We start from the raw sequence: 26,526 nt of genomic DNA, 5'->3' as shown, positions 1-26,526 counted from the left end.
CATTCCTTCTTTCACCAGTTACCTTAAACATTGTCCTCTGGTACTTTATCCTTCAAACAATAAATAAAGTTTCTCCCTTTCAACTCTTGTCTTGGCCCAACATGATTTTGAAACCCTAACAGGTGTCCTCTGAACCTTCTCGTAAAGGAAAACAGTCTCCAATCTGTACATAACTCAGGAACCATTTCTGCAGCTTTTCTAAAAATGTCAGAACTGGACACGACACTTCAGTTGAGGCTAAATCTGTGTTTAATACACCTTTAATATATCTTCCTTACTTATCACAGGTTAAATAGTTTCCTCAAACACCTTCAGGAATCCTCTAACTGGGTTTAGATAGAGTAAAATTTTCCTCTGCACTGTCCCATCAATATTCCCAGGGCAGGTTTTGATTTTGTTGAATTGTCATTGAGCTTTTTGCTTGCTCCTCTTTGTCCCTGCAGGTGCTGCTGAGAGAATGTGTGGCTCCTTTTGCCAATGACATTGGTGTATTTACTTCATCTTCCCCATCTGGTCCTGCCTCCTATATTTGTAAGATGTTTAGGTGAGAGTTTCAAGCTGTCTATTAGCTCACTGTGAGTACTTGCTCATTGATGTTTCTGTGTCTGGGGAGTAGTAGGGTCACATTCGAGTGGCAGGGGAGTTGATGGGACAAGGGGGATCAATCAGGCCGTAATAGGGGAGGTGTGATAATGGGGTCTAGTTGCGGGGTGGTGGAGGGCTGGTGGAGTCAGTGACAATGTAATTCTTCAATGTTTTATCATAGTCAAAGAAACTGACTGGAAAATAATCTGTTTTAGGGCATTGTGATTGACTGTATGACGTACAGTGTTGTGATTGGATGCAGTCCTGTTTCACTGTGTGGTTTTGGTGGTTTTGTGTTGCAGGGCAGTGGAGGATGGGCTGACCTATCGATTCCACGCTTCCTGGGCTTTCGTACTACAGGTCCTCAGCACATTCTTTGAGGTCATTGGCAAGCAGGCCTATCCAGTGATGAAACAGGTGAGGGCTGGAGAGAGAAAGAAAGGAGGGAGTGCTAGAGACAGCTTGAAAGAGAGAGAATGAGGGAGAGAAAGGAAGGGATAGAGATTGCTAGTAAGCAAGAGAAAGCATGGATGAGGGAGGTTTGAGGACAGGGAGAGACTGAGAAGTGATAGACAACCTGTGGAATCTGTTATTTATGTGGACAGCTAACTCAGGTGGATGATAATGGCAAATACTAGGGTCATGGTTCAGGGCCTTACAAAGGATGAGCATTTTTTATAGCAGCAAGTATGAGAGAGTTATCATAACCAGCAGAGGACCAGAACACACTTTAATGTGAAAAGGTGAGAGTTTTTGAGCTGAAGTTTCAGCCTCTGACACTGAAGCGTCAGGGAGGAGGAAAGTTGAATGAACACTTTGTCCCAGAAGGCAGTCACTCCCTTGGTTCTTCAGAATGGGATAGTGTGACTACAGGTTGCCACACCTATAGTGTCGCATTTAAATTCTTTTAAAATGGAGAGACATTTGCCCTTCTACTTGCTCAGAAAGTTTGATGTTCTGGCACCATGTGTGGCTGAACATAAGAACTACGGTGAGACAGCAAATTTACCATGGCGAACTGCAGCTGCAGTGAAGAAAGGAAAGAGAAATGTATTTGTAGGAGATAAAAGTACGGTTGGGGAGGAAGGCAGTGGGGCTTGGTGGTGGTGGTGGTGGTGATAGGTACTGTTTTCTCTAGCCAGAAACATGAGTTCCATGGCAGTGTTGCTTGTCTGGTGCCAGGATTAAGGACATCGCCATAGAGTTGCTGTGGGAGGGAAAGGATCTATTTCTTATAACCCATATAGGTGTGAGTAACATAGATGGGAACTGGGAAAGGGGTTCTGTTAATGGAGTACAAGAAACTAGAGTCTTAATTAAAAGCATGAGGCATATGGGTCTGAAACAAGTGACTTAATCTTTGTAAGAGAAATTACAATTATGAGGTCATCTCTGGAGTACGACCTGAGACAAATTTGGAAATATTAATTTTAATACAATCAGGTGAGGCAACATGGTTTTACATAAAGGAAATTATGGTTGACAAATTTATTTGGCTTCATTAAGGACATACTAAACAGATTGAATAAATAGCAATCAATAGATATAGCATATTTGGATTTCCAAAAGGCGACAATAGCGTGGTGTTAAAAGTCACTGGGCAAGTAATCCTGAGCTTCAGGTTAATGGTTTGGGAACATGTTCAAATCCTACCATGGCAGATGGTGAACTGTGAATTCAATAAAAATCTGGAATAAAAAGAACTAGCTTAATGGTGACCATGTGACCACTGTGGATTATTATAACAATCCAATTAGTTCACTAATGTCCGGAAGGAAAGGATGTCTGCTATCCTTATCCAGTCCGGCCTACTAGACTGTACACTGCAGCAATATGGTTGACCTTTCACTGTTTATGGGCAGCACAAAAATAAATTTACAAGGTACAATAGTACTTAAACGTTTGCAGCACAAGATAAGAGCTCACTGTTTTGGGTTGCTATAATAATATGATTAAGAGGACTGACTAAGTAATAGCAAACAGAGTTGGGATAAATAGATAATTTTCAGGACGGTAAGTTGTAAGGGGTAGAGCGCCCAGAAGCTGGGTACTCTTCCAGTTTGAATTTGCATCCACCCTCCCCACCCCCCATCTCACATCTCTTCCCGTTGCTGACCTCCAGATCAAAATTGTGTATGCTTCCCTGTCCATACACAAGTGTATTCTCAAATGAGTGCATATGTATAGTTGTCCCCAGTTGCTGATGTTCGGAGGCAGTCCCTTTTTATTATATACATTTGACAGAGGCAGAAGACAGAGGGGTTATTAATGGTGGAGAAAGAGAAAAAGAGATGTAATATAGGAGTAAGTTAAGATGTGATGGGGAGCAAACTACTAAAAGCAAATAAAAATGCAAGCAAGACGAGACTGAGGGAAAAGGATGGAGACGGGGACAGAAGAAAATGGAGGATAGACATAATGTGGTCAGAAGTTATGGAATTCAATGTTGAGACCTTGAGGCTGTACAGTATTGAGTGAAAAATGAGGTGGTGTTCCTCAAAGTTGCATTGTGCTTCATTGGAACATTGCAGCAGAGCCATTACAGAAATATTAGCATGAGAACACAATACTTTATTGAAATTGTAAGCAACTGGGAGTTCATAGTCATTCTTACGGACAAGTGGAGGTGTTCTGCAAAGCTGTCACCAAGTTTGCGTTTGGCCTTGTTAACGTAAAGGAGACTACATTGTGAGGACTGTATGTGGTAGTCCAGATTGATAGAAGTGAAATGCTGGCCTTTTTTTGCAGAATAATTGGAAAATAAAAGTTGGGGAAACTTGCTACAACTGTACATTGCAATTAGTGAAACCATACTTAAATGTTGGTTTCCAGTTCTGTTATATATTGGAAACTGGTTAGAGAATGCTGATTTTGTGCGTTAATTTATGAAGAAACATTGAGCAAGTTGGGTCTTTACTCTTTGGAGTTTTGAAGGAAGAGAGGTGTTCTCATTGAAACATTTAAGCGAATGAAGAAATTGTTTTCCTCTAAGGAAAGAGGCAGATTTACAAATAAGGGGTCTCTAATTTTAAGATGGAAGTGAGGAGGAAATTCTTCTTTGAAGGTTGGTTAGTTTTTGGAAGTGTGTTCCCAGGTAGCAGTGAAGACTGCTTTATTGAATATATCCAAGGTTGAGCTAGACAAACTTTTGATCTACAAGCTATTAAGTAGAATTGCACCCAGAATCAGATCAGTCGCAACAATGTTACATTTTAGGACAAGTTTGAGGGTCTAAAGGGGCCACCTCCTGCTGCAATTTATGATCTAAGGTGGAGAGAGGGGAAGAGAGTGGGGTCAGGGGGAAGTGGAAAGAGACAGATAGTCACTGAAGTGGGTGGGGGGTGCTCTTTGAAGAGATAGAGTGGGAATGAGTGAATGGATTTAGTAATGTCATCTTGTAATGTTTAAAAATGCATGATTTGCAATTCTGTGACCATCGGACTCCAAAGCACTTTCAACGTTGTCGAGTTGTTTTTCAATTGTTACTGTTATAGTATAAAAAACAAGAAGATCAATGTGTACACATCAAGTTGCCAGGCATGTGATATTGACCAGATAATCTGTTTTCTTGTCTCCACTATCTTGATCTTGTCTGTGTTTTCAGTGTGTGCAGACTTTGTGTGGTCTGCGAGAGACTCCATATTTCGCCTACACCAAGGAGCTGGATCGGACTGTAGGGATGGCTGTTGAGTGCATGGGGCCAGAATCTGTTCTACAGGCAGTTCCCCTACAGATTGATGGCACTGAGTGAGTGATGCAGTCATGGGAAGTGAATTGATGACTGGGGGATTAAAGAAGCATTGGCAATATGGAAAAAAAATCTGGTAAAGAGACATTAAATCAGTATGCTAATTCAGTGGAGAGAGATTGCATAATTCAGTGGTAGAGAGGGATCTAGGTGTTGGTACATGAATCACATGAAGTTAAAGTGCAGCCATCAGCAAATAATTTGAAAAACAAACACAATATTGGCTTTTGTTGCATGAAGTCATAGAGTCATACAGCACTGAAACAGACCCTTTAGTCCAATCAGTCCATGCTGACCATAATGCCAAACTAAATTCGTTCCACCTGCCTGTGCATGGCCTACGTCTTCCCAAACATTCCTTATTCATGTACATATCCAAATGTCTTTTAAATGTTGTAACCGTACCTGTATTGGAAGTTCATTCCACACTTGAGCCACTCTGTATATTTAAAAACAAAATTGCTCCTCGTGTCTGTCTTAAATATTTCTTCTCTTACATAAAAAATATGCCCCGTACTCTTGAAATTCCCCTCCTAGTGAAAAGACACCTGTCTATATTCCTCATGATGTTATGAACTTGTATAAGGTCACCCCTCACCACCCATGCTCCAGTGAGAAAACATCCCAGCCTCCCCTTTAAAACTCAAGCCCTCCATTTCTGGCAACATCCCAGTAAATCCTTTCTGAACTTTTTCCAGCTTAATAATATCCTTCCTAAAACAGGGTGACCAGACCTGGACACAGTATTCCAGCACAGGCCTCACTAACATCTTGTACAACCTCAACACAATGTTCCAACTCCTATACCTGAAGGTCTGAGCAATTAATGCAAGTGTGTTAAATGCTGCCTTAACCTCCCTATTTATATGTGATGCAAACTTCAAAGAATTATGTATCTGAGTCTCCCGTTGTACCTGTTCGACAACACTCACCAAGGCCACACTTTTAATTATATACGTCTTGCCCTTGTTTGTTTCACCAAAATGTAATACCTTGCATTTATCCAAATTAAATTCTATCTGCCACTGTTTAGCCATTGACCAAATTGATCAAGATCTCTTTGCAATGTTATATGACATTATTCACTGTCCACTATACCACCAATTTTGATATTATCTGCAAATTTATTAATCATGCCTCCTAAATTCTCAGATAAATCATTTATATAAATGACAAAGTAGACCCAACACCAATCCCTGTTGAACACTGGTGGCCACAGGCCTCTGGTCCGAAAAACAACCTTCACCATTACTCTGTCTCCAGCCATTAAATCCATTTTTGTAACTATTTGGCAAGGTCACTCTGAATCCCATGCGGTCTAACTTTATTAATTAGTCTACCATGTGGAACCTTGTTAAGGCTTTACTAAAGTCTAAGTAAACAAACTTGACCGCTCTGCCGCCTCTAATCTTCTTGGTTACTCGCTCAAAAAAACTCAATCAAGTTTGACACATGATTTCTCTCGCACAAAACCATGCTGACTATCCTTAATCATTCCTTGCATCTCCAAATGCTTATAAATACTATCTTTCAGAATCACTTCCAACAACTTATAGAATAAAAAAGGTTTACTACAACTGTATTGGTGTTGATGGGTCTGCATCTGTCCAGTTTTGGTTTCTTTACTTGAAAATATTATAGTTGCTTTAGAAGAGGTTCAGATAAAGTTCACCTGAATCATTCCTGGGATGGAGGGCTTAAGTGAGGATACAAATTAAGAGTGATAAGCACTAGAGTTTAAAGTGTTGGTTAGGTGGGGTTCAGGCATGTGTTTTCTGGTTAGAGTTTTATTCCAACTCTCTGTTAACCAAATCCCACCTGCTGATTACTTGTTTTCGATATATTTGCACATAGTCAAGTTCTCATCCAGTTATACTCAACTAACATCAATATTGTCTGTTTTATAGTTACACTTGGCATCAGACCCTACTAGATATTAACAAGGAGCAGATGTAGGCTATTTAGCACCACTGCTCCACCATTCAGTAAGATCATGGCTGACCTATTAGTGTTTTGAATTCCATTTTCCCACCTATTCCAAAAACCTTTTATTGCATGCCTGGCAAGAATTAATCTACCTGAGTCTGAAAAATATTTATTGATCCTGATTCACTACCTTCTTTAAAAGTCTCACAACCCTCAGAAAATATTTTTTTCATCTTTGTTCGAAAGGCGAAGCTCTAATTTTTAAACAGGGTCCACTAGTTCTGGACTCGTCCACAAGAAGAACATCTTTTTCATGTCCATCAAGACTTCTGGATCTTGTATAATGTTTTCTAATCAACCTGTTTAGAGATGTTATAGAATGGATGATACATAGAATCATAGAAATGCTACTGTGCAGAAAGAGGCCAGTTGATCCATTGAGTCTGCACTAACCCTCTAAAGAACAACACATCCAGATAATCTTGATGAAAACACCTAAGATCTTAAGGTACAGTATAGGGTCGATACCCAGAGGATGGTTTATTTCTTGTAAGGGAGACTATAATTAAGGGATATAGTTTAACACTAAGACTCCCCTTTCTAAGACGCCAATGGGAAATGTTTTCCTTGGTTGTTAAAGTGAAGAATTTTCTAGTGGGGGCTGAGTCTTCACATTCACTCAAGGCTGAGTTAGATGGAGTTTAGATAGACAGAGGGGTCTATCTAGTGGAGATGAGACTGCAACCAAATCAACCATATTTTAATTGAACAATAGAGCAGGAAGAAATGGCCTGCTCCTGAATACTCTCTCCTTATGACAGAAAGTAGAGAGTAGCCATGAATCAGTATTCTTTCCCCAGAATGAATGAGAGGAGAGATTGATGATGATCAAGGGTCAGTACCAGCACCACAACTCTCTAATGCGTTAATATCACTGACTGGGATATACAGGCTAACAGACTTCAGGAATGCCTGGACAGCTTGGTAAAATGGACAGACAATTAACAGATGAACTATGACAGAAATATGAAGTTGTACATTTTGCTGCAAAGCATAAAGAGAAACTGTATAATCTAAATGGTCCAACATAATGAAAATGCTAGAACAGAAAGATGAAGTGTTTAAAGATGAAAAGTGCAAGTTGAGAAGCTTATGAAAAACATATAGGATCACTGATTTTATAAACAGAGGCTGAGAATATAAAGGAAGGAATTATGCTACCCCTTTATAAAACAGTGGTTAGGCCAGAGCTAGAGTTCTGTACTATTCTAGGCACCATATTTTAGACATTAAACTTTACAAGCAATGCAAGCAATCACCCTTTGCACAAATGAGAATTATTTAGAACTCTGACATATTTGAATGGTGCATGATTCCTGTGTACTATTCCTATATCCACTGTTTCCAAATTGCTTCTGAAAATAGTCTCCCTTTATTTACTCTGATCAAACCTCTCATAAAGCGTTGACCTTACTCTGTGACATGTCTTTTGCTTTAGGGAGACGTTCGACTTTCCTCGGAGTTGGCTCATTCCTGTGATCCGAGACCATGTAAAACATACACGGCTCACTTTCTTCAACCAATACTTTCTACCCTTGGCTGCAAATCTCAAGAACAGAGGTACTAGGTGGGAGGGTGAGGGAGGGATGGGTCCACACTCAGCTAGGAGAAGACAGCAAAAGGGCTTCTGGGGAGGAGGAGAGGAACACACAAACACAGGATTTAGGAGTAGAACCAAATCACTCAGTCCTTCATAACCCCTCCAACGTTCAAGATCAGTGCAGATTGGTTTGTCCTGAATTCCCATCTACCCCAACTATCCTGTGATTCACTTTCCTTACAAGCATCTGACTCTACCTTAGTAACATTGTGTACTTACCTCCACTGCCTTCTGAGGCAGTGTGGTCCATGGTCCTACAGGTCTTGGAGCAAAGAATTCCTCTCAGATCTGTCCTGAAAGGGCCACCCATAAGTTTAAAATGGTGATCTCTCGTGCGCCTTCAATGAAAGGAAATAATCTTTCCACATCCGCATTGCCAAGACCATTCAGGATCTTTTATACTTAACTCTAGTCACCCCTCACTCTTCTACACTCAAGAGAAAGCTAGGAAAAAGTGAGGACTGCAGATGCTGGAGTTCAGAGTCAAGGAGTGCTCGAAAAGCGCAGCCGGTCAGGCAGCATCCAAGGAGCAGGAGAAGACCTTCAGGGCAGAGGAGATGACCTGGGGGTGCAGTGAGAGAGAGACTCACTGAGATCCTTGTAGACGGAGGAGGAGAACCTCTTCAAGGTAGACATCCTTGGAAGAGGCTTCGCAGTAAGGTTATAATCAATTAGGGGAAAGTGAGGCCTGCAGATGCTGGATATCAGAGTCGAGCAGTGTGGTGCTGGGAAAACGTAGCCAGTCAGGCAGCATGTGAGAGTGGGCTTATGTCCGAACCATCGACTCTGCTGCTCATGCTGCCTGACCGGCTGTGCTTTTCCAGCAACACACTCTTCGACTCCAGTGAAAACTAGCCCAGCTTGGCCAGTTGGTCCTCATAAGGTATCCCACACATTCCAATTGTTCTTGATAAATTTCCTCTGAACTGCCTCCATCACATTTACATAATATCCTTCTTGTATACCTGAAGCATAATGTCCTTGCTTTTATGATCAATTCCTCATATAAAGGATAACATTTCATAAGCTGCCTTAATTGCTTGCTGTATCTGCATACTAAAGCTTTGTGATTCATATACCAGAGTTCCTTGATCCTGATGCACATCGAAATTCTGCACGTTATCTGTTTAAGTAATACTCTGCCTTTTGGTTCCTTTTGCCAAAGTGAACAACTTAACATTTCCTACATTATATGTCATTTTCCAGATTTTTCCCCACTAAACCCCTCTGCATCCTTGTTATATCATTTCACAACACGCTTTCTCATTTATCTTTATATCACCTGCAAATTAAGACACTATACCTTCAGTCCCTTCATCTAAAACATTAATGTTAATTCAGACTTCAGCACAGACTCTGTGGGATACCACTTGTCACACATTGCCGGGTTGAGAAACACCCATTTATGCGTTTGTTCTGTATTCTTTTAGTCAGTCGATCTTCTGTCCCTGCTCATACGTTACCCCCTACACAATGAGCTCTTGTTTTGAGTGATAACATTTTTATATGCCTTCTGGAAATCCCACGACAGGATATCAGTGGGCTCACCTTTATGTACAATAGATGTTACGCCTTCAGAGAATTCCAATAATTTGGTTAAATGCGATATCCTTTTCAGAAAACCTTGACTCTTCTGATTGTGAAATGTTTTTCCAAATGCAAGTTATAATCTCCTCTGTGACCAACTCTAGCACCTTCCTCATGAAGGATATTAAACTAACTGGTATCCTTCCCTCCCCTTCTTGAAAAGACGGGAATATTTTCTACTGTCCAAATTGTTGAAACCTTCCCAGAATCATAACACGTTTTGGAAAATTAACACCAACATACTGATTACCTCATTAGCCATTTATTTTTAAGATCCTTGAATCAAATTAATTTAGATTCAGAGGTTTAACAACCTGCAGCTCCATTGATTTGTTCAGTGCTACTTTCCATTCCTGAGTGATTATAATTTCACTGAGTTCCTCTCTTCCTTCAACCTCCTGATTAACAAGTATTACTGGTTTGCTTTTTGTCACCTCTCTGGTGAAGACAGATTCAAATATGTATTAATTTATTGCACCATTTTCTAAAATCCACTGTTAATTCCTTGGCCTCACTATTTAGAGGACCAGCACTAAATTCTTTATTTTGTTCCATTTTTAAGATAACTGTTGAAACTCTTGCTGTTTATTTCCACATTTCCAGTTAACTTCCTCTATGCTGTAATTCATTTGTCCTGATTAACCTTTTAGTCATTTTGTGCCATTGTTTTATATTCCGATCAGTTATCTGACCTGCCGTTCACCATTGCACAATGCCCTTTCCTCAACTTCTTCATGTGTCCTCCCTTTGAATTTTTTTTTTGTTGGAATGTAGTTACATGGAGTGTTGAAATATCTCCTTCAATATTTGGCGCTGCGTCTCGACTGATCTATCAGTTTGGGACTAGTTTACTTCAGGTAGCTTAGCCTTTGTGCTTGTATGCACACTAAATGGACTGGCAGTTCAGAAAGGGAGCTCACCACCAGCTTCTCAAAGGCTCTTGGGATGTGCAATAAATCCCAGCCCAACCAGCAATGCCCACCATCCTCTGAATGAATTTTTAAAATTCCCACGTAGTTACCCTTATTTAAATTCAAATACTAGTTTTAGACCTCCTCCTTTTCAGACTGGATGTAAATTCTATCGTATTATGAGGTCTATTACCGAGCACTATTACTTTGAAGTAATTAATTCATCCTTTCAATTTACACAATACTACATCCAATATCAGCTCATCTCTTTGGTTCCAGAGCATGCTGAACTAAGAAACTACTTTGAAAGCATTCATACTGTGAGCCGACGATTGTAAATCTGACTTTTCCAGTTTATATGTGGATTATTATCATCTACGCTTATTACCATCACATTGTCACAAACATCCAGTATTTTTTTCTTGTATACTTATGTCTTCCACATTATGGTTACTGTTTTGGAGCCTGTAGATCACTCACACTAATGACTTGTTTCCATTACACTTCATCTCCATCCAAACCAATTCTGCTGACTTGCACCATCTCTAACTCGTGCACCAGTGCCACCTTTGGTTAGGAGTGTTATCCCTTCACCTGAAGCTGTTCATTCTCCTTGAATGTCATATATTCATCAGTGTTCAGATCCAAATCTCTTGCTAGGTAAGTGGTTTTCCAAGTATGTTTCATGAGGGTTCTTGAAGTGGTCTGTGGGTGGTCTTAAATACAAGTTACTGACACACAACACTGCAGCTAACACTAGTAAACAAGTCTGAATCATCATCTTGTCCGACACTGTCTTTAATAAGACACTGGAATTTAGTAAGGTGTTTGATCAGGTTCTCCACTGTAGGCTGATGGAGAAGGTGAAGTCGCATGGGGACCAGGGTGTTCTAGCTTGATGGATGGAGAACTGGCTGGGCAACAGGACACAGTGTCTCTGTTATGGCCATCAGATCATGTTTATTTACTTCAATGAGTGCTTTTGTTTCATTTACTTGTTAAGAATGCTCAGCACATTCAGATGCAGAGCCTTTTGCTTTTTTGTTATCTTTACAGCATCTAGTCTTGACTGCTGTTTTTCTCTGTCTAATCATGTCATTTTTCTGACCACAGTATTTTGGCATTAGAATTTTGCTGCTCTTCCTTGATTCTATCCCTTGGTTTATTACTGTTACCAAAGCTTGGTCCCTCACCAACCCCTTTTAGTAAACACACACAGCAGAATGCTGGAAATCTGAGTGCTGGGGATACACAGAAGGTCTGCCGGCATCTATTGAGAGAAAAACAAGAGTTAACATTTTGAATCCAGTGACCCTTTATCAGGAAGGATCTGGCATTAATATTTTCCCCCATATACTGAATTTTCACTTTGAACAAAACTCCCAGATGTTCTCTCCCCACCCCCCTTTGTCTGTCTCTGTCTCTCTCTCTCTCTCTCTCTCACTCTCGCACATAGTCTCCTGTCGCTGGCACATGCACTTATTTGGAGGGAGCAGTGGGATGATGGGAAATTTTGGCCTTGATGTTGGCCCAGTATGTCCAGTTATGGTGTGTGTTCTGGTGCTGAACTCCTTCTCTTTCTCTCTGTAGCACTTGAACTCACTCAGTCTGGACGACCTCTTGAAGCTAAAATTTATGACACGTTGCAATGGCAGGTAAGGACCAAGAGGTGGAACCAGTGACAGCAGTGACTCTATAGAAGGGGAAGGATCTGTATTACTGGGCTCTCTTATACATAACTCCATTCACCTGCGGTCTGCTACTGTGCTAGATGCTGCTCTCTCACCAGAGAGTAGTCTAATTTAGGCTGTTGAGGTGCAAATTCCCTCTGTCTTTGTGTGGATAGTTGGGTTTGGGATTTTTAAATGCATTCACAGGATGGCAAGGCAATATTTATTGTCCTTTCCTAATTGCCCTTGAGAAGATGGTAGTCAGCTGCAGTCTTGAATCACCACCATCTTTGTACCTGAGTTGCTTGCTTGGTGCAGTTGGGATGAAAGTTTTGAGGTTTTGATGAAGTGACAATGAAGGGAAGGTGAGTTGCTTGGATGGCACTTACAGTTGGTGATGTTCCATATGCTCGCTGGCCTTCTCTTGCTTGGTAAGTGGTTTTCCAAGTATGTCTTATGAGGGTTCTTGAGGTGGCCTGTGGGTGGTCTTAAATACAAGTCACTGACACACAACATTGCAGCTAACACTAGTAAGCAAGTCTGAACCATCATTCTGTCCGACAGTGGACTTTAGTAAGGCGTTTGATCAGGTTCTCCTCTGTAGGCTGATGAAGAAGATGAAGTTGCATGGGGTCAAGGGTGTTCTAGTTTGATCGATAGAGAACTGGCTGGGCAACGTGAGACAGTAGTAATGGGAGGGAGTTTCTCAAAATGGAGATCTGTGACCAGGGGTGTTCCACAGGGATCTGTACTGGGACCACTGTTGTTTATGATATATATATAATGATTTGGAAGAAGATATCAATTGCCTGATTAGCACGTTTGCAGATGACATCAAGATTGGTGGTGTAGCAGGTAGTGAAGGGGACTGTTGGAGAATACAGCAGAATATTAATAGATTGGAGAAATGGCAGATGGAGTTCAATCTGGGCAAATGCAAGGTGATGCATTTTAGAAGATCCAATTCAAGAGCAAACTATACAGTAAATGGAAAAGTACTGGGGAAAATTCATGTGCAGAGAGATCTGGGTGTTCAGGTCCATTGTTCCCTGAAGGTGGCAACGCAGGTCTGGAAAGTGGTCATGAAGGCATTCGGCATGCTTTCCTTCATTGAACAAGGTTTTGAGTACAAGAGTTAGCAGATCGTGTTACAATCATACAGGACTTTGGTTCAGCCACCTTTGGAATACTGCATATAGTTCTGGTCGCCACATTATTAAAAGGATGTGGATGCTTTGGAGATGGTGCAGAGGAGGTTCACCAGAATGTTGCCTGGTATGGAGAGCGCTAATTCGGAAGAGAGGTTGAATAGATTAAGATTATTTTCATTAGTAAGACAGAGGTTGAGGGGGAAATCTGATTGAGGTCTACAAAATCATGAGAGGTATAGACAGGGTGGATAACAAGAAGCTTTTTCCCAGAGCGGGGGACTCGTGACCCCAAGTAATTGAGTTCAAAGTGAGAGGGGAATGTTTAGGGGAGATATGCATGGAAAGTTCTTTACGCAGAGGGTGCTGGGGACCTGGAATGCATTGCCAGCAGAGGTGATAGGGGCGGACATGATAGTTTAAGATGTATCTAGACCGATACATGTATGGGCAGAGAGCAAAGGGATACAGATCCTTGGAAAATGGACGGTAGGTTTAGATAGAGGAAATGAGTCGGCACAGGCTTGGAGGGCCGAAGGGCCTGTTTCTATGCTATAATTTTCTTTGTTCTTTATCTTCACAGTCACGTGCATCACACAACCAGATGAACTCTGCATGGTACATTGGCCTCTTAGAAAACTATGCGATTATAATTCATGTTAGAATGTTTCAACTGAATGTATTCCCTTTTTTCAGAGTGAAATAACTACATTTAATAAGAAACTTGAATGCATGTACGTTTATTACATTTGGTAGTGAAGAACAAGTGAAATATTTATATTTTTCATTAATTCCCGTTAATTCTGATTAATCTTTTCATGGTGACAAACAGAAGTAGGTGCAACATTAACATTTATCAGCACAAGCGAGAATGTTTTTCAGGTCTTGTTGCATGCATGCATGCAGAGTATTTAAAGTATCAGAATTCTGAAATAATATTTTTTATGCTGTCATCAATGATTGTAGCCACTATTCATTTTTATGGAAGGAGTATCATTGATGAAGCAGCTTAGATTATTGAGTCTAGGATTCCCTGAGGAACTCCTGCAGTGAAGCCCTGGAGCTGAGATGATTGGTCTTCAATTGCAACATTTTCCTTTGTGCTATGTATGAATCCGGTGGAGATATTTTCTCCAATCATCATTCACTTCAGCTTTGCTCGAACTCCTTGTCAAATGCTGCCGTAATGTCAAGGGCAGTTGTTCTTACCTCACCTCTGGAATTAATCAATTCTCTCTATCATTGAGCCAAGGCTTTCCCTTGGTGTTATTCTCTGTACTCAGGCTGTAGATCATTTGCTGATCGCCAGTGTTTATCTTGTTTAGATTTGGACAATGCTGCCAGGATTCTGCACAAAACCCACAGACACAGCAGTGGCTTTCAAAGGTATTGCGAGGACTTTGGGCACAGTCATCAGTGACCGCCCAGACCTCCGACTCACCATTTGTCAGGCGCTTCGCACGCTCATCAACAAAGGTTGTGAAAATGGTGAGTTGTGACTTCGGTAACAGAGATTTCACCTGGAGAAATATTGAAGAAGCTCCACAAGCAATCTAGTGCCAATTGGCTTTCTATCCATCCCAAAACAGTCGCAATTCCAATGCAAACCGTGATCAGTTCCAAGTTGTTAAATGGTGCTCCTGGGTTTTGCTGAGTTTACATTGAAAGGTGTATATTCCTTGACTAGAGATGCTGCACCTGTGGAGCCTCCTGCTGAATTCACTCTTGGACTGAGAGCTCTGTACAGTGGTTGGTCCCATTAACTGGCCAAGCTGCACCTACGAGGTGGTGTGGCATAGTGCTAATGTCACTGTACCAGTAATCTGAAAGCCCAAGTAAATGCTTTAGGGTACGTGGATTCAAATCCCATCGTAATAGATGGTGAAACTTGAAATCAGTTAAAGTTTTGAGTTAAAGGCTAGACTTTTGGCAACCATGCAATTATTGTTGAACCAGTTCACTCCTTTAATTTAATGAAGGATATCTGATCTGTCGGTTTTATCCAGCCTTGTCAACATGTGACTTCTGACCTGCAGCAATGGTGTGATTGTTAACTGCCCTTTGAAATGACCTAAGGAGCCTTCCGGGTCAAGGGCAACTAGGGACGTGCAGCAAATGCTCACTTTCCAACTACTCGTACATTCCAAATAAGAATAAAAACAATTCTGCTGCCTAGGTGGACGGGAGAGCTGGCCACCCAGGCTCGTGTGGATGGGAGAGCTGCCACTGGGCCTGATCCTTCAATAGGGAGGAGCCTCAGCCTGTGCAGCAGGTCAGATTCTGGTTGAGAAGGGGACAGTGTACTCTGTCTAGTCAGCTGTACTGTCTGTGGTGCAGGAGGAGGCTTGAAACTGAGTTGATGTGAACACATACCATTTGCTTCTTATTCTTCCAGAGACTGATCGAGCTGAAGTGAGTCGATTTGCCAAGAATTTCTTGCCAGTCCTGTTTAATGTTTATAGCACAGAGCCAGCAAGTGGAGAGAGTGCAGCCTACAGACTGCCTGTGCTGGACACTATCAAAGTATACCTGACTCTAACTGACCAGCAGGTGAGTTTGTTGATATCAACTTGGAAACATCGCCAATCACCTCTGATTTTGTCATTCTGAAATCTGAGTGTAAACTATTTTCTAATTTCAGGCTGTGACTGTGCCTTAAGTTCACAATTGTATTGGCATATACTGGCGCACTCTGATCTTTGAGTTACACTCTGAGCTGGGATTGTGATTAATTTTCTTAACGGGTTTGTCAATGTACCTGCCCAGACATTGAGTACAGATTAATAGACTGCCCTGTTGTCTAATTCCCTGCTACTGTTTGACAGCTCGTGTGTGGATTTCTGGACAAGGCCAGTGAGAAGCTGAAGAAGGCAGAGAGTTCAGAGTTCACGCGGTAAGGAGAACATCACCAAAAGGCAGATACCATGCGCTGGCCTTCGACCAGAGACATGAGGGCATGTTGGCTGGCTTCATACTCTAGAATGCAGTTTCAAAGAAAAACGTATTTTGAATCAGTATGCTCAGACAGGAGACATTTGCAGTGCAAGTAGGGCTTGAGACCAGACCTCCTTGCCCAGAGGCAAGGACACAACCACTGTGTCATGGACGCATTTCCCTTAGCCAATAGTTTAACTCTGAATGTATTTCTTGCAGTGCCATAGTTGATGAATAGTCACGTGAAATTATTGTGTGCATCATTAAATTAGAATTGGACCAATATTTCTTAAAATGATTAAAATTTCAAAGTTGAGACTAAGCTATTTATTTTCCAAGTTTACAGTAAGACAGTTGTACACTCCATGTTTTGGTTTCCAATAGGCTGTCACTTATGGACCTGATTGTGGCAATGGCACCTGTGGTCGATGAGCTCAGCATGAATAACATTTTCCAGACCATCCTCCCATTCTTGCAGGTAAGCAGCAATGTTACAGGTTTCTACTTGGTTGAACCAGAGGCATGATGAGCATGTTATTCATCTGATTTAAAATAATTGGTTACAAGAGTAGTCAAGTTCAAAATGTGTTGATGCAGCCTGAGAATTGACAGATTTTACAGAGGAGAAATGTTTTGATAGAGTGGAATTACTGGGAACCCTGGTGACTATGTAGTGCTGGAGACGATCCTCAGTCTAAGAGCAGTAGAGAATTCTTTTAGTGTGAGGTGTTTTCTTAATGCCAAAGAAGTGTTCCTGGGGTTTGGAAGGTGGGGTCTGTCTTCTAGAATCCTACAAAAATACAGTTGCTTTGGAGCCCTGAGTAGGTAGAATCTTGTTGGTACTTGCTAAGGTGGGTGGGTGGTGGATATAGTAGGGCATAGGCCAGGAAAGTCAAGTTGTCACTTGCAACAGTGTCAGAAAGCTGCATGAATCAAAAAGTAAGGGATTAGACATGGGAGTTGACCATTCAGCCCATCGATCCTGATCAATACAATCATAGCTAATTGATCACATCATTGTCTTTTAATCACCCATCCCCAAAAGACTCCACACATTGTAATCAGAAATTGCTCAATCCTTACCTTAAACATACTCAAAAATAGGTGACACATTTTCACAGACTATTCCCATTGTGATTCTGATGGTGGAAATTTAAAATTGAAATGCAAGAATAAAGATGGAATTACTTCAAAGTAAGTCCTGACCTAGTTATTTATATGAATCTTAAGGATAGAATATGTAATTTAGAAAATGGTGGGGCTGAATTGTGTCTTGCTCTGGTCCACGTCGACACCCATACCATTGACCTACCTACTCTAATGCTTTTCACCTTGACCTGCATTGGTCCATGTTCCAGTGTACTGGTCACTTTTTTCTGACTGCATCTGTGAAATAGAGAGACAGTTAATATTTTGAATCTAGTTCTGACAAAAGGTCATCAACTCAGACTTTAACTCTTTCCCTCTACAGATGCCAACAGACTGCTAAGTTTCTTCAGAACTTTGTTTTTAATTCAGGTTTTCAGCATCCGCACTATTTTGATTTGGTATAACCTTAAATTTAGAGCTGGAGCGTTCAAGGTTGATGTCGGGAAGTTTACACTCAAGGGTTTGGAAATCTGGAATTTCCTTAAGTAACTGTTAAAGCTGAGACCAGTTAAAAATTCAGTATTTAAGATGTTCGGGAAATGACTTAAAACCCATAACTCAATTTGATAAGATTTTTAAGTATAGAGCTAAGCCTGGTAGACAGAGTTTTTCCAGATCAACTCTGATGTAATTAAATAGTGAAAGCTTGAGGGACTGAGTTCCTGTTTGCATCTGAGTGATCCAACTATGCTGTTTTGCCCTTTCTGTGATAGAGCAAAGATCATCATGTCCAGAAGAAGGCCTATCGAATCCTTGAGGAGATGTGTGGCGGGGAGAGGGAAGCATGCAGACTGTTTGTTCATAAACATTTGGAGGAGTTGAAAGAAACATTGCTGAGATCTCTGAAGAGTGCAGCCTCTCCTGCAAAGAGGGTGAGTGTACCACTGATAGGAAGATTCTTCCAATGCATGTAAATGGGCTACTGAGACAATTATGGAGTGTGGTGTCTGTGGTGGATCACTCTAAATTTCTCTCTCTCTCTCTCTCTCTCTTTCCACCTAGCCAAGGCTAAAATGTCTGATTCATATTGTCAAACAGCTGTCAGTGGAACATCAGCCATTCATTGTTGCGTTGCTTCCTGAGGTAGGACACCATCAATTATTCAAACCATTTATTTTTCCATCGAGCTGTCAGCTGAAATGTTCTGGGAGTGTTGACTTGTTGCATGGCATTGTGTTTTAGGCTAAAGCGTTTTCCAGTTCACAGATTGAAGAGTACTGTGTCCCAAACCTTTTCCAACTGTGACCCATTTTTGAGGCATGGAAATTGCCATGAACTTGCAGTGAGAACTGAGGTGGGCGAGAGCTGAGAGATCAGGGCTTTCACCTTCAAAGATTTTGAAAATAATTTATTTTCAATTAACTTATTTACCCCTGAGGCAGGGTACAGGTCTGTGATGTCGCTCGCACAGATTTAAAAAAAAAGTTAGAGTTTAGATGAACCTCACAGCCTTCTTGGAGCTTGATGATAGCCGTTGCTACCCCAGTGTCTCATGAACGCCCTCGGCTCACTGGTCACAATTTGGGAAGTACGGTCTCGTGAGGAGGAGAGACTCCCCTGATGTCCGTGTAGGTATTCCGTCACCCTGAGCCAATATATTCAGAAACAAACCAGTCGTTGGTTGCACTTGATGCTGGCTCTGTTGCTAAAGTCTGACAACCATTATTCTTGAAACGTCAGGTTATATGAACTGGAAGTATTCAAACAGCTTTGGTCTCCTTTCAAGAGAAAAGAGAAGACTAAAAGGTGATCCAATAGAAATCAAATATGATTTGATTTTATTTTTTTAGAGTAGACAAAGAATATTTGTTCCGGTGGGAAGAGCATAATGAGCTGTCCTCAATAAAAGAAGTCAACAAAGGCCATTTGTGGCACATTGGTAGTGTCCCTACCTGTAGGCCAGAAGGCCCAGGTTCAATGTGGTGCCACTATTTAAGGAAGGTGGTAAGGAAAAGCCAGGGAACTATAGCCTGGTGAGCCTGACAGTGGAGGTGGGCAAATTGTTGGAGAGAATCCTGAGGGACAGAATTTACATGCATTTGGAAAGGCAAGGACTGATTCGTGATATGGCTTTGAGAAATCATGTCTCATGAGCCTGATTTAGTTTTTTGAAGGTTTCTGAAGAGGATTGATGAGGGCAGAGCGGTGGATGTGATCTATATAGACTTCAATAAGGCATTCGTCAAGGTTCCTCATAGTGGACTAGTTAGCAAGGTTAGATCTCACGGAATACAGGGAGAACTAGCCATTTGGATACAGGACTGGCTTGCAGACAGAAGACAGAGAGTGGTACAGGGTTGCTTTTGAGACTGGGGCCTATGACCAGGGGTGTGCCTCAAGGATCGGTGCTGGGTCCACTGATTTTTGTCATGTGTATAAATGGTTTGGATGTGAAAATAGGAGATACAGTTAGTAAGTTTGCAGGTGACACCAACATTGGAGGTGTAGTGGACAGTGAAGAAGGTTATCTCAGAGTGCAATGGGATCTTGATCAGATGGGCCAATGGGCTGAGGAGTGGCAGATGGAGTTTAATCTAGATAAATGTGAGGTGCTGCATTTTGGAAAGGCAAATCAGGGCAGGACTTATACACTTAATGGTAAGGTCCTGGGGAGTGATGCTGAGCAAAGTTAACTTGGGGAGCAGGTTCATAGTTCCTTGAAAGTGGAGTCACAGGTAGATAGGATAGTGAAGATGATGTTTGGTATGCTTTCCTTTATTGGTCAGAGTATTGAGTACAGGAGTTGGGAGATCATGTTGCAGCTGTACAGGGCATTGGTTAGGCCACTGTTGGAATATTGTATGCAATTCTGGTCTCCCTCATACCAGAAGGATGTTGTAAAATTTGAAAGGGTTCAGAAAAGATTTACAAGGATGTTGCCATGGTTAGCGGGTTTGAGCCACAGGTAGAAGCTGAATAGGCTGGGGCTGGAGCATCTGAGGTAGAGGTGTCACCTTATAGAAATTTATCAAATCATGAGGGGCATAGATAGGGTAATTAGACAAGGTTTTTTTCCCTGGGGTGGCAAAGTCCACAACTAGAGGGCATAGGTTTAGGGTGAGAGGAGAAATATTTAAATGGGGCCTGAGGGGCAACGTCTTTATGCAGAGGGTGATGTGTGTATGGAATAAGCTGCCAGAGGAAGTGGTGAAGGCTGGTACAATTCTAACATTTAAAAGGCATCTGGATGGGTACATGAATATAGGGATATGGGCCAAGTGTTGGCAAATGGGACTAGATTTGGTTAGGATATCTGGTCAGCATCGACCAGTTGGATCTAATGGTATGTTTCCATGCTGAACCTCTCTATGACTCTAAGTCCCACCTGCTCCATAGATACTCTGAACAGGTTGGTAAGAAAATATCTAAAATATTCAACAAGAAATTCAATATGGAATTCAGAAGTTTTGTCTTGACCCAGGTGTAGCCCCTATACTGCCTGAACTGCAGTGATTTATGACCCCACCTTTTCAAGGATAATTGGGAATGTGTATTAAATGGTGGCTTAGTCAGTGATGCCTACATTCTATGAAAAAAACCTACTAAGCCAAATAGTTGTAAGGCAGGAGATAGCAGAGGTACTTTGTATACTTATTTAATAATTCAACTACTGGTTGATAGCCAATGTTTTACTTGTGAAAAGTTTTGGCACTGGAAAAGCACAGCATATCAAGCAGCATCTGAGGAGCAGGGGAGTGGACGGTTCGGGTGTAAGCCCTTCATCAGGAATGAACTGATGACTTTTCTGATGAAGGGCTTGTGCCCAAAACGTTGACTCTCCTGCTCCTCAGATGCTGCCTGACCTGCTGTGCTTTTCCAGCACCACCCTTTTTGACTGTGATCTCCAGCATCTGCAGTCCTCATTTTCTCCTAATGTTTTACGAATGTTTAAGAAAAGAGCACATCTACAGGAGAACTAATGGATTCCTTACAAAAGGAGAGAATAGAAAATTTAGAAATGGAAAATAATCTGATAAATAGCATAAATATCAGATGGAAAAATCTTGATTACCCTTATGTCTAGTGAGACACTAGACATAGATAATGTCTTAAATACAGTTTCTGAATTTGCTTTGATCAGATTCCACACAGTAGCTTAATGATTAATGGTGGAGTCGGGAGACAAATAGCAATATTGTCATCTAGCTTGCTGCAAGACTGGAATAGCAAGGAGGGTAAAGAATGACTGTTCTAAGTTGCAGAAGGTCAAGCCCTACAGGAATCAGTGATGGAATCACTGCAGTTCTCAATTTATATTAATAATTTAGACTTTGGAAATGAAAAGGCAATTCTTATAAGATACCAAATAGGTATGAGGTGATAGGAATATAGGGCAACAAAAGGGATCAGGAGTACAAATGCACAAAATCCTTGGAAGTAGCAAGTATCAAAAACAAACCGACCCCTAGGGTTTACTTCTCAAAACAAACTAAACTTATAGGATATGACCTTTTATCTTAGCCTGCTGGACACACTTTCCTCATTCCTGAAGAAGGGTTTATGCCCGAAACGTCGAATCTCCTGTTCCTTGGATGCTGCCTGACCTGCTGCGCTTTTCCAGCAACACATTTTCAGCTCAAACTAAACTTATATCAAACATTAGTCAGCCCATGTTTCAACTATTTTAATCATAAAAGTAACAGATACTGGTCAAATTGCAAATGTTCTTGAATGCAAAAATGTTAGGGTTTACTCACTGAAAGTAGTTTAAAATGCTGGGTCTCTTTTCCCTTGAAAAGAGAAATGTATAGAAAAATGATAAAAATAGAAATTGCTGGAAAAGCTTGGCATGTGTGTCAGTACCTGGAGAGAAATCAGAGTTAACGTTTCGGGTCGAGTGACCATTCCTCAGCAATTTATTTTTGTTTGGTTTGTAGTATCTGCAGTTTTTTTGGTTTTATACAGAAAAATGATGTAAGGTTTTGGTAAAGTAGAGGTATGTTTGCATGAGTCGTGAGAATGTGGTCCTCATTATCATAAGCAAATGTTGATGCCAATAAAATGAATACCTTTAAGGGAAGACGAGCAGATGAGATAGAAGGGAATGTAGGGTTATGCTCATAGTTAACTGAGGGAGGATGGAATAATATTCAAGTGTCGCATAGATACCAGTCCGTACTGATTGGGCCTACTGGCCTGTTTCTGCGGTGTATATTTTACATAATTCATTGGTACTGCTAATGAAGAGCTAACTGAATCGCATCAGAGAACGATCCCATTGTTTGAGCTGTAGCTGTTCCAAATCATAATGCAGCAATTTAGACTGAATTGTAGAAAATGTGGTAATATGAAGACTGGCCCCTTGCGTCACTGTATGGATTGTTGTTTCACGATGTTGATCTTTGACATGTCACAGAATTAATTCAGGAAACCTTTTAATCTGAAGGTTATAATCTGCATGAAAGAAGTCTCCATTGGAGCTCGTAGAAATGGCTACACCTTATTAATTGAGTTTGGACAGGCCTTTTTAAGGTTCTATGAAGACTCAAGAGGTGAGTTTTTATTCTTGGTCTCATCCGTCCCTAGTAATAAATAATTTCTACCTTGTTTCTTAAATTTATGTTAATTAGATGTGCAGACCAGTATTTGCTGAACTATGATGGGCCATTTGGGGTTAGGATATTTTGGAACATTCCCTGAGCACCATTGATGTACCTTGTTAGTATTCTTGCGACTTAAAGGCAGAGAAGCTAGTGAGTGTAAAATTCCTAATAAGCTGTGTTTTATTTTGTAGAGGCTGTTAGCCAGTACCTGGCATTGGTATATGCTGGTTTAACTGGATCCGTTACAATGATCAGCTGCACCGTTCTTGCACTCACTCGGCTAGTGTTTGAATTCAAAGGTATGGAATGAGAAAAGTAAATATTTAGCTGAAGCTAATATATCTCGATTCTGCCCTTTCATTTTTGTATAGCAGTGAGTGAAGTTTTGTCAATCATCTGTAAAGAAGTGAGACCATTATTTTCCCACTATATGTGTAAGTCTCTGTGTGTGGATCCACATCTTGTGCACTGTGATCCTGGAAACGTGATCAGTCTTGGGTGCAGTGTGAAATGTTCATTTGTGTGGCTGTTTGAACCAACCATTCCTGGAGCAGCAGGAAATGTTGGATTGAGAGAATTGGAGTAGATACTGCTGTGTAGGACACTTCTTGAGGAAATAGAAAGGAGGCAAAGGAAGTGACCATCAGCAGGATCTGTTGGAGTTCACACCAACACGGACAAATGATTCTGATTTTCTCCCTCTTGCCCTCAGATCAAATGGATGTATCCACCATTGAGCAGCTGCTTCAAAACATCTGTCTCTTGCTTCAGTCCAAAACACGTGATGTCATCAAATCAGCCCTGAGTTTTATCAAAGTTATTCTGTTCATCATGGATATAAAGGTTCTGGCTCAACAGCTACCTCTGCTGGTGAGTGACACTAGTCAAAGCTGTAATCTCACTATTGCAACCAAGCAGCATCCCCAAATCCTAGCTGTATGGTGCTGCTAATCCATTGACTAGTAATTGCAAGTTAAATAAACTGTATTCTCGGTCTCCCTCATCCTGCACCTCTAGCTGCCCCTGCCCCAGTCTCCCAGTCAACTGGATACGCAAGAGTAACATGGAAGGTGAATTTGTAGACTACATCTGGGATTGTTTCTTCAAGGAGTGCAATGCAGAACCTACCCAGGAGCAGGCTAATTCAGATTTAGTGGTGTGTGATAAGGATGGATTTATAAGAGATCATGTATGTAAGAATTCTTGATGGGGTTAATAGTCACAACATAGAATTTCAAATATGGTTTGAGGGAGAGCAGCTCTGGTCTCAACTTTTGAGGGGCAAATACAGAGTTTTTCAAACTGGCTGAGAAAATAGACTATGGGGATAATCGTGGATGATCAGTGGCAGACACTTAAGCAGATATTTCATAAAACACTGTTTTAAAAAAAGTACTCTTATGAAAAAGGAGAACTGGGGAAGAGTGACCACTTGTGGTTAACAAAGGCAGTCAAGGAGAATATTCAACTTAATGAAAGGTATACAAAGCTGGACAAACTAGTTGTAGACCAGAGGATTGGTTGATTTTTTTTTAAGAACAAGCAACAGATGATTAAGAACCTATTTCAAAAAAAGGCATAAAGTTGATTATGAAAGTAAACTCACAAGAAATATAAAAGCAAACAGCAATAGTTTCTACAAGTATATAAAAACAGAATTGTTAAAGTGAGTGTGGATCTCTGAGGATGCAACTGGTGGAATTAATAAGGGAAGCAGAATTTGCAGATAATTAAGCCAATATTTTGCATTGGTCTTCACAGTGGAGGACATTTTAAATGTCCCAAAGACAAATAAGCAAGATGTTAATGGGAGTAAAGATCTTTTCAGAATTTCGATCACAAGGGAAAAAAAGGTAGTTGATAAACTAGTGGGATGAAAGGCAGACAAGTCCCTAGGACCTGATGACCTGCATCTAAGAGTTATCAAGGAAGTGGCTGCAATGTTTATGGCGGTTATGGTTGAAATAATCCAGAACTCAACTTGATCCCATGAAGATTCTAGCAGATTGAAAAACCACAAATGTGACACCCCTCTTCAAGATGAGACAAAGAGACAGGAAACAGTTAATAATAAGCCAGTTAATCTGTCATTAGGAAAATGATAGAGTCCATTATTCAGGAAGAAATAGCGGGCCATTTGGAAAATCTTAAGGCAATCAAGCAGAGTGCATAGGTGTAGTGTATTTGGGTTTTCGGAAGGTGTTTGATAAGGTGCCATATAAAATGTTATAGCGAGTTTTGAGAAGATTTGTTATTGCAGGGCGGCACAGTGGTTCTGTGGTTAGCACTGCTGCCACACAGCACCAGGGACCCGGGTTAGATTCCGCCTTGGGCAACTGCCTATGTGGAGTTTGCACGTTCTCCCCGTGTCTTCATGCGTTTCCTCTGGGTGCTCCAGTTTCCTCCCACAATCCAAAAATGTGCAGGTCAGGTGAACTGGCCATGCTCAATCGCCCATAGTGTTAGGTGCATTAGTCGGGTAAATATAAGATAGAGGGTCTGGATGGGTTACTCTTCAGGGGATCGGTATGGACTTGTTGGGCTGAGGGATCTGTTTCCATACTGTAGGTCATGTAATCTGAGAGAGGTGATCCTGATATCCCAACACAAGATGGTGTTGGGATCAACGGATTCTTTCCAGGTTGGAGAGATGTAACGAATGGAGTGCTATAAGTATCAGTCCGAGAGGCATATAAACGTTTGAAATATCGTGGCATTGAGGGTTATGATGAGCTTGAGGAAAGAATTGAATTTATTTGGGAATGGCTTAAGGGTCAAATGGCTGACACCTCTTTTTTTTCCTTATGAGCTTCCCTTTTCTGCCTCCCTCTCATCCTTCTGCTCCGTTGTTGTCCTTCTTCCTTTCTCTCCACTCCTCTGTAATGCATTCCTACTGAATTCTGTTTCTTTCATAGGATTTTATTGCACTGAAGGCCATTCAGCCTATCGTGTCTGTACTAACTATTCAAATGAGCAGTTCACCTAGTTCCAGTCTCTAGCCATCTCCCCTTAAGCCAACATGTTCTGCCTTTTCAAATTAACTGTTTAACTGTCTTCTAAATGCATCCATTATGCCTGCCTCCACCATACTCCCAGGCAGTGAATTCTAGAACCTGACTATTCATTTTGTGTAAAAGTCTTTTCTCGTATTGCTTTTGTATTGGCAGATGGAAAGTATTGGCAATTTGCGGGATGATATGAGACGGCATTTCCGTGTAAAATTAAAAAATATCTTCACAAAATTCATACGCAAGTTTGGGTAAGTGCAGAAATGTAACTACAGGAACAGTTTTCCTGCAGGTAGAGCTGAATATAGTTTCACATTAGCCAAATGATTGGTGGTGCATAGTTGAGCCCTGAACAGGAGGTGGTGGCACTGTGAATATCCTAATCATCAGCAGTGGAGGAGCCCAGCAGATCTGTGGAAAAGGTAAACCTGAAGCATTCGTATCTTCATTCAGCCAAGCGTGCTGACTGTACAATCCATCTTGGCCACCTCTTCCTGATGTCTTCAGCATTAATTTACCCAGTCTTCGAACGAGGCACCCGATACTGCAAAGTCCCTATCGGCCTTGACAATATTCCAACAATAGTAAAACATAACATTGAATATAGGAGGAGGATTAGGCCACCTGGCCCTTGAAGCCTACTCTCCACTATTCAAC

At 41.2% G+C, this 26,526-nt stretch overlaps 1 protein-coding gene across 3 annotated transcripts in view; it reads left to right on the top strand.

Annotated features, from left to right (window-relative positions):
* rrp12 (ribosomal RNA processing 12 homolog) overlaps window positions 1-26,526 on the top strand; it is a 51,585-nt gene that overhangs the window by 13,928 nt on the left and 11,131 nt on the right. For all 3 annotated transcript variants that reach the window (XM_060842143.1, XM_060842146.1, XM_060842144.1), the window contains 15 exons: window positions 444-544; window positions 888-1,002; window positions 4,190-4,332; window positions 7,758-7,879; window positions 12,008-12,072; window positions 14,561-14,723; window positions 15,631-15,785; window positions 16,061-16,128; window positions 16,554-16,647; window positions 18,032-18,190; window positions 18,321-18,401; window positions 22,705-22,810; window positions 23,053-23,160; window positions 23,574-23,731; window positions 26,029-26,120. In XM_060842143.1, coding sequence (XP_060698126.1) covers window positions 444-544; window positions 888-1,002; window positions 4,190-4,332; window positions 7,758-7,879; window positions 12,008-12,072; window positions 14,561-14,723; window positions 15,631-15,785; window positions 16,061-16,128; window positions 16,554-16,647; window positions 18,032-18,190; window positions 18,321-18,401; window positions 22,705-22,810; window positions 23,053-23,160; window positions 23,574-23,731; window positions 26,029-26,120 — 1,730 coding nt within the window. The remainder of the gene's footprint in view (window positions 1-443; window positions 545-887; window positions 1,003-4,189; window positions 4,333-7,757; window positions 7,880-12,007; window positions 12,073-14,560; window positions 14,724-15,630; window positions 15,786-16,060; window positions 16,129-16,553; window positions 16,648-18,031; window positions 18,191-18,320; window positions 18,402-22,704; window positions 22,811-23,052; window positions 23,161-23,573; window positions 23,732-26,028; window positions 26,121-26,526) is intronic.

The sequence above is a fragment of the Hemiscyllium ocellatum genome, chromosome 22, assembly GCF_020745735.1.
Source record: "Hemiscyllium ocellatum isolate sHemOce1 chromosome 22, sHemOce1.pat.X.cur, whole genome shotgun sequence".
Classification (NCBI taxonomy): Eukaryota; Metazoa; Chordata; class Chondrichthyes; order Orectolobiformes; family Hemiscylliidae; genus Hemiscyllium; species Hemiscyllium ocellatum.
The sequence above is the reverse complement of the archived record's forward strand: the minus strand, read 5'-3'. Positions and strand labels throughout refer to the sequence as shown.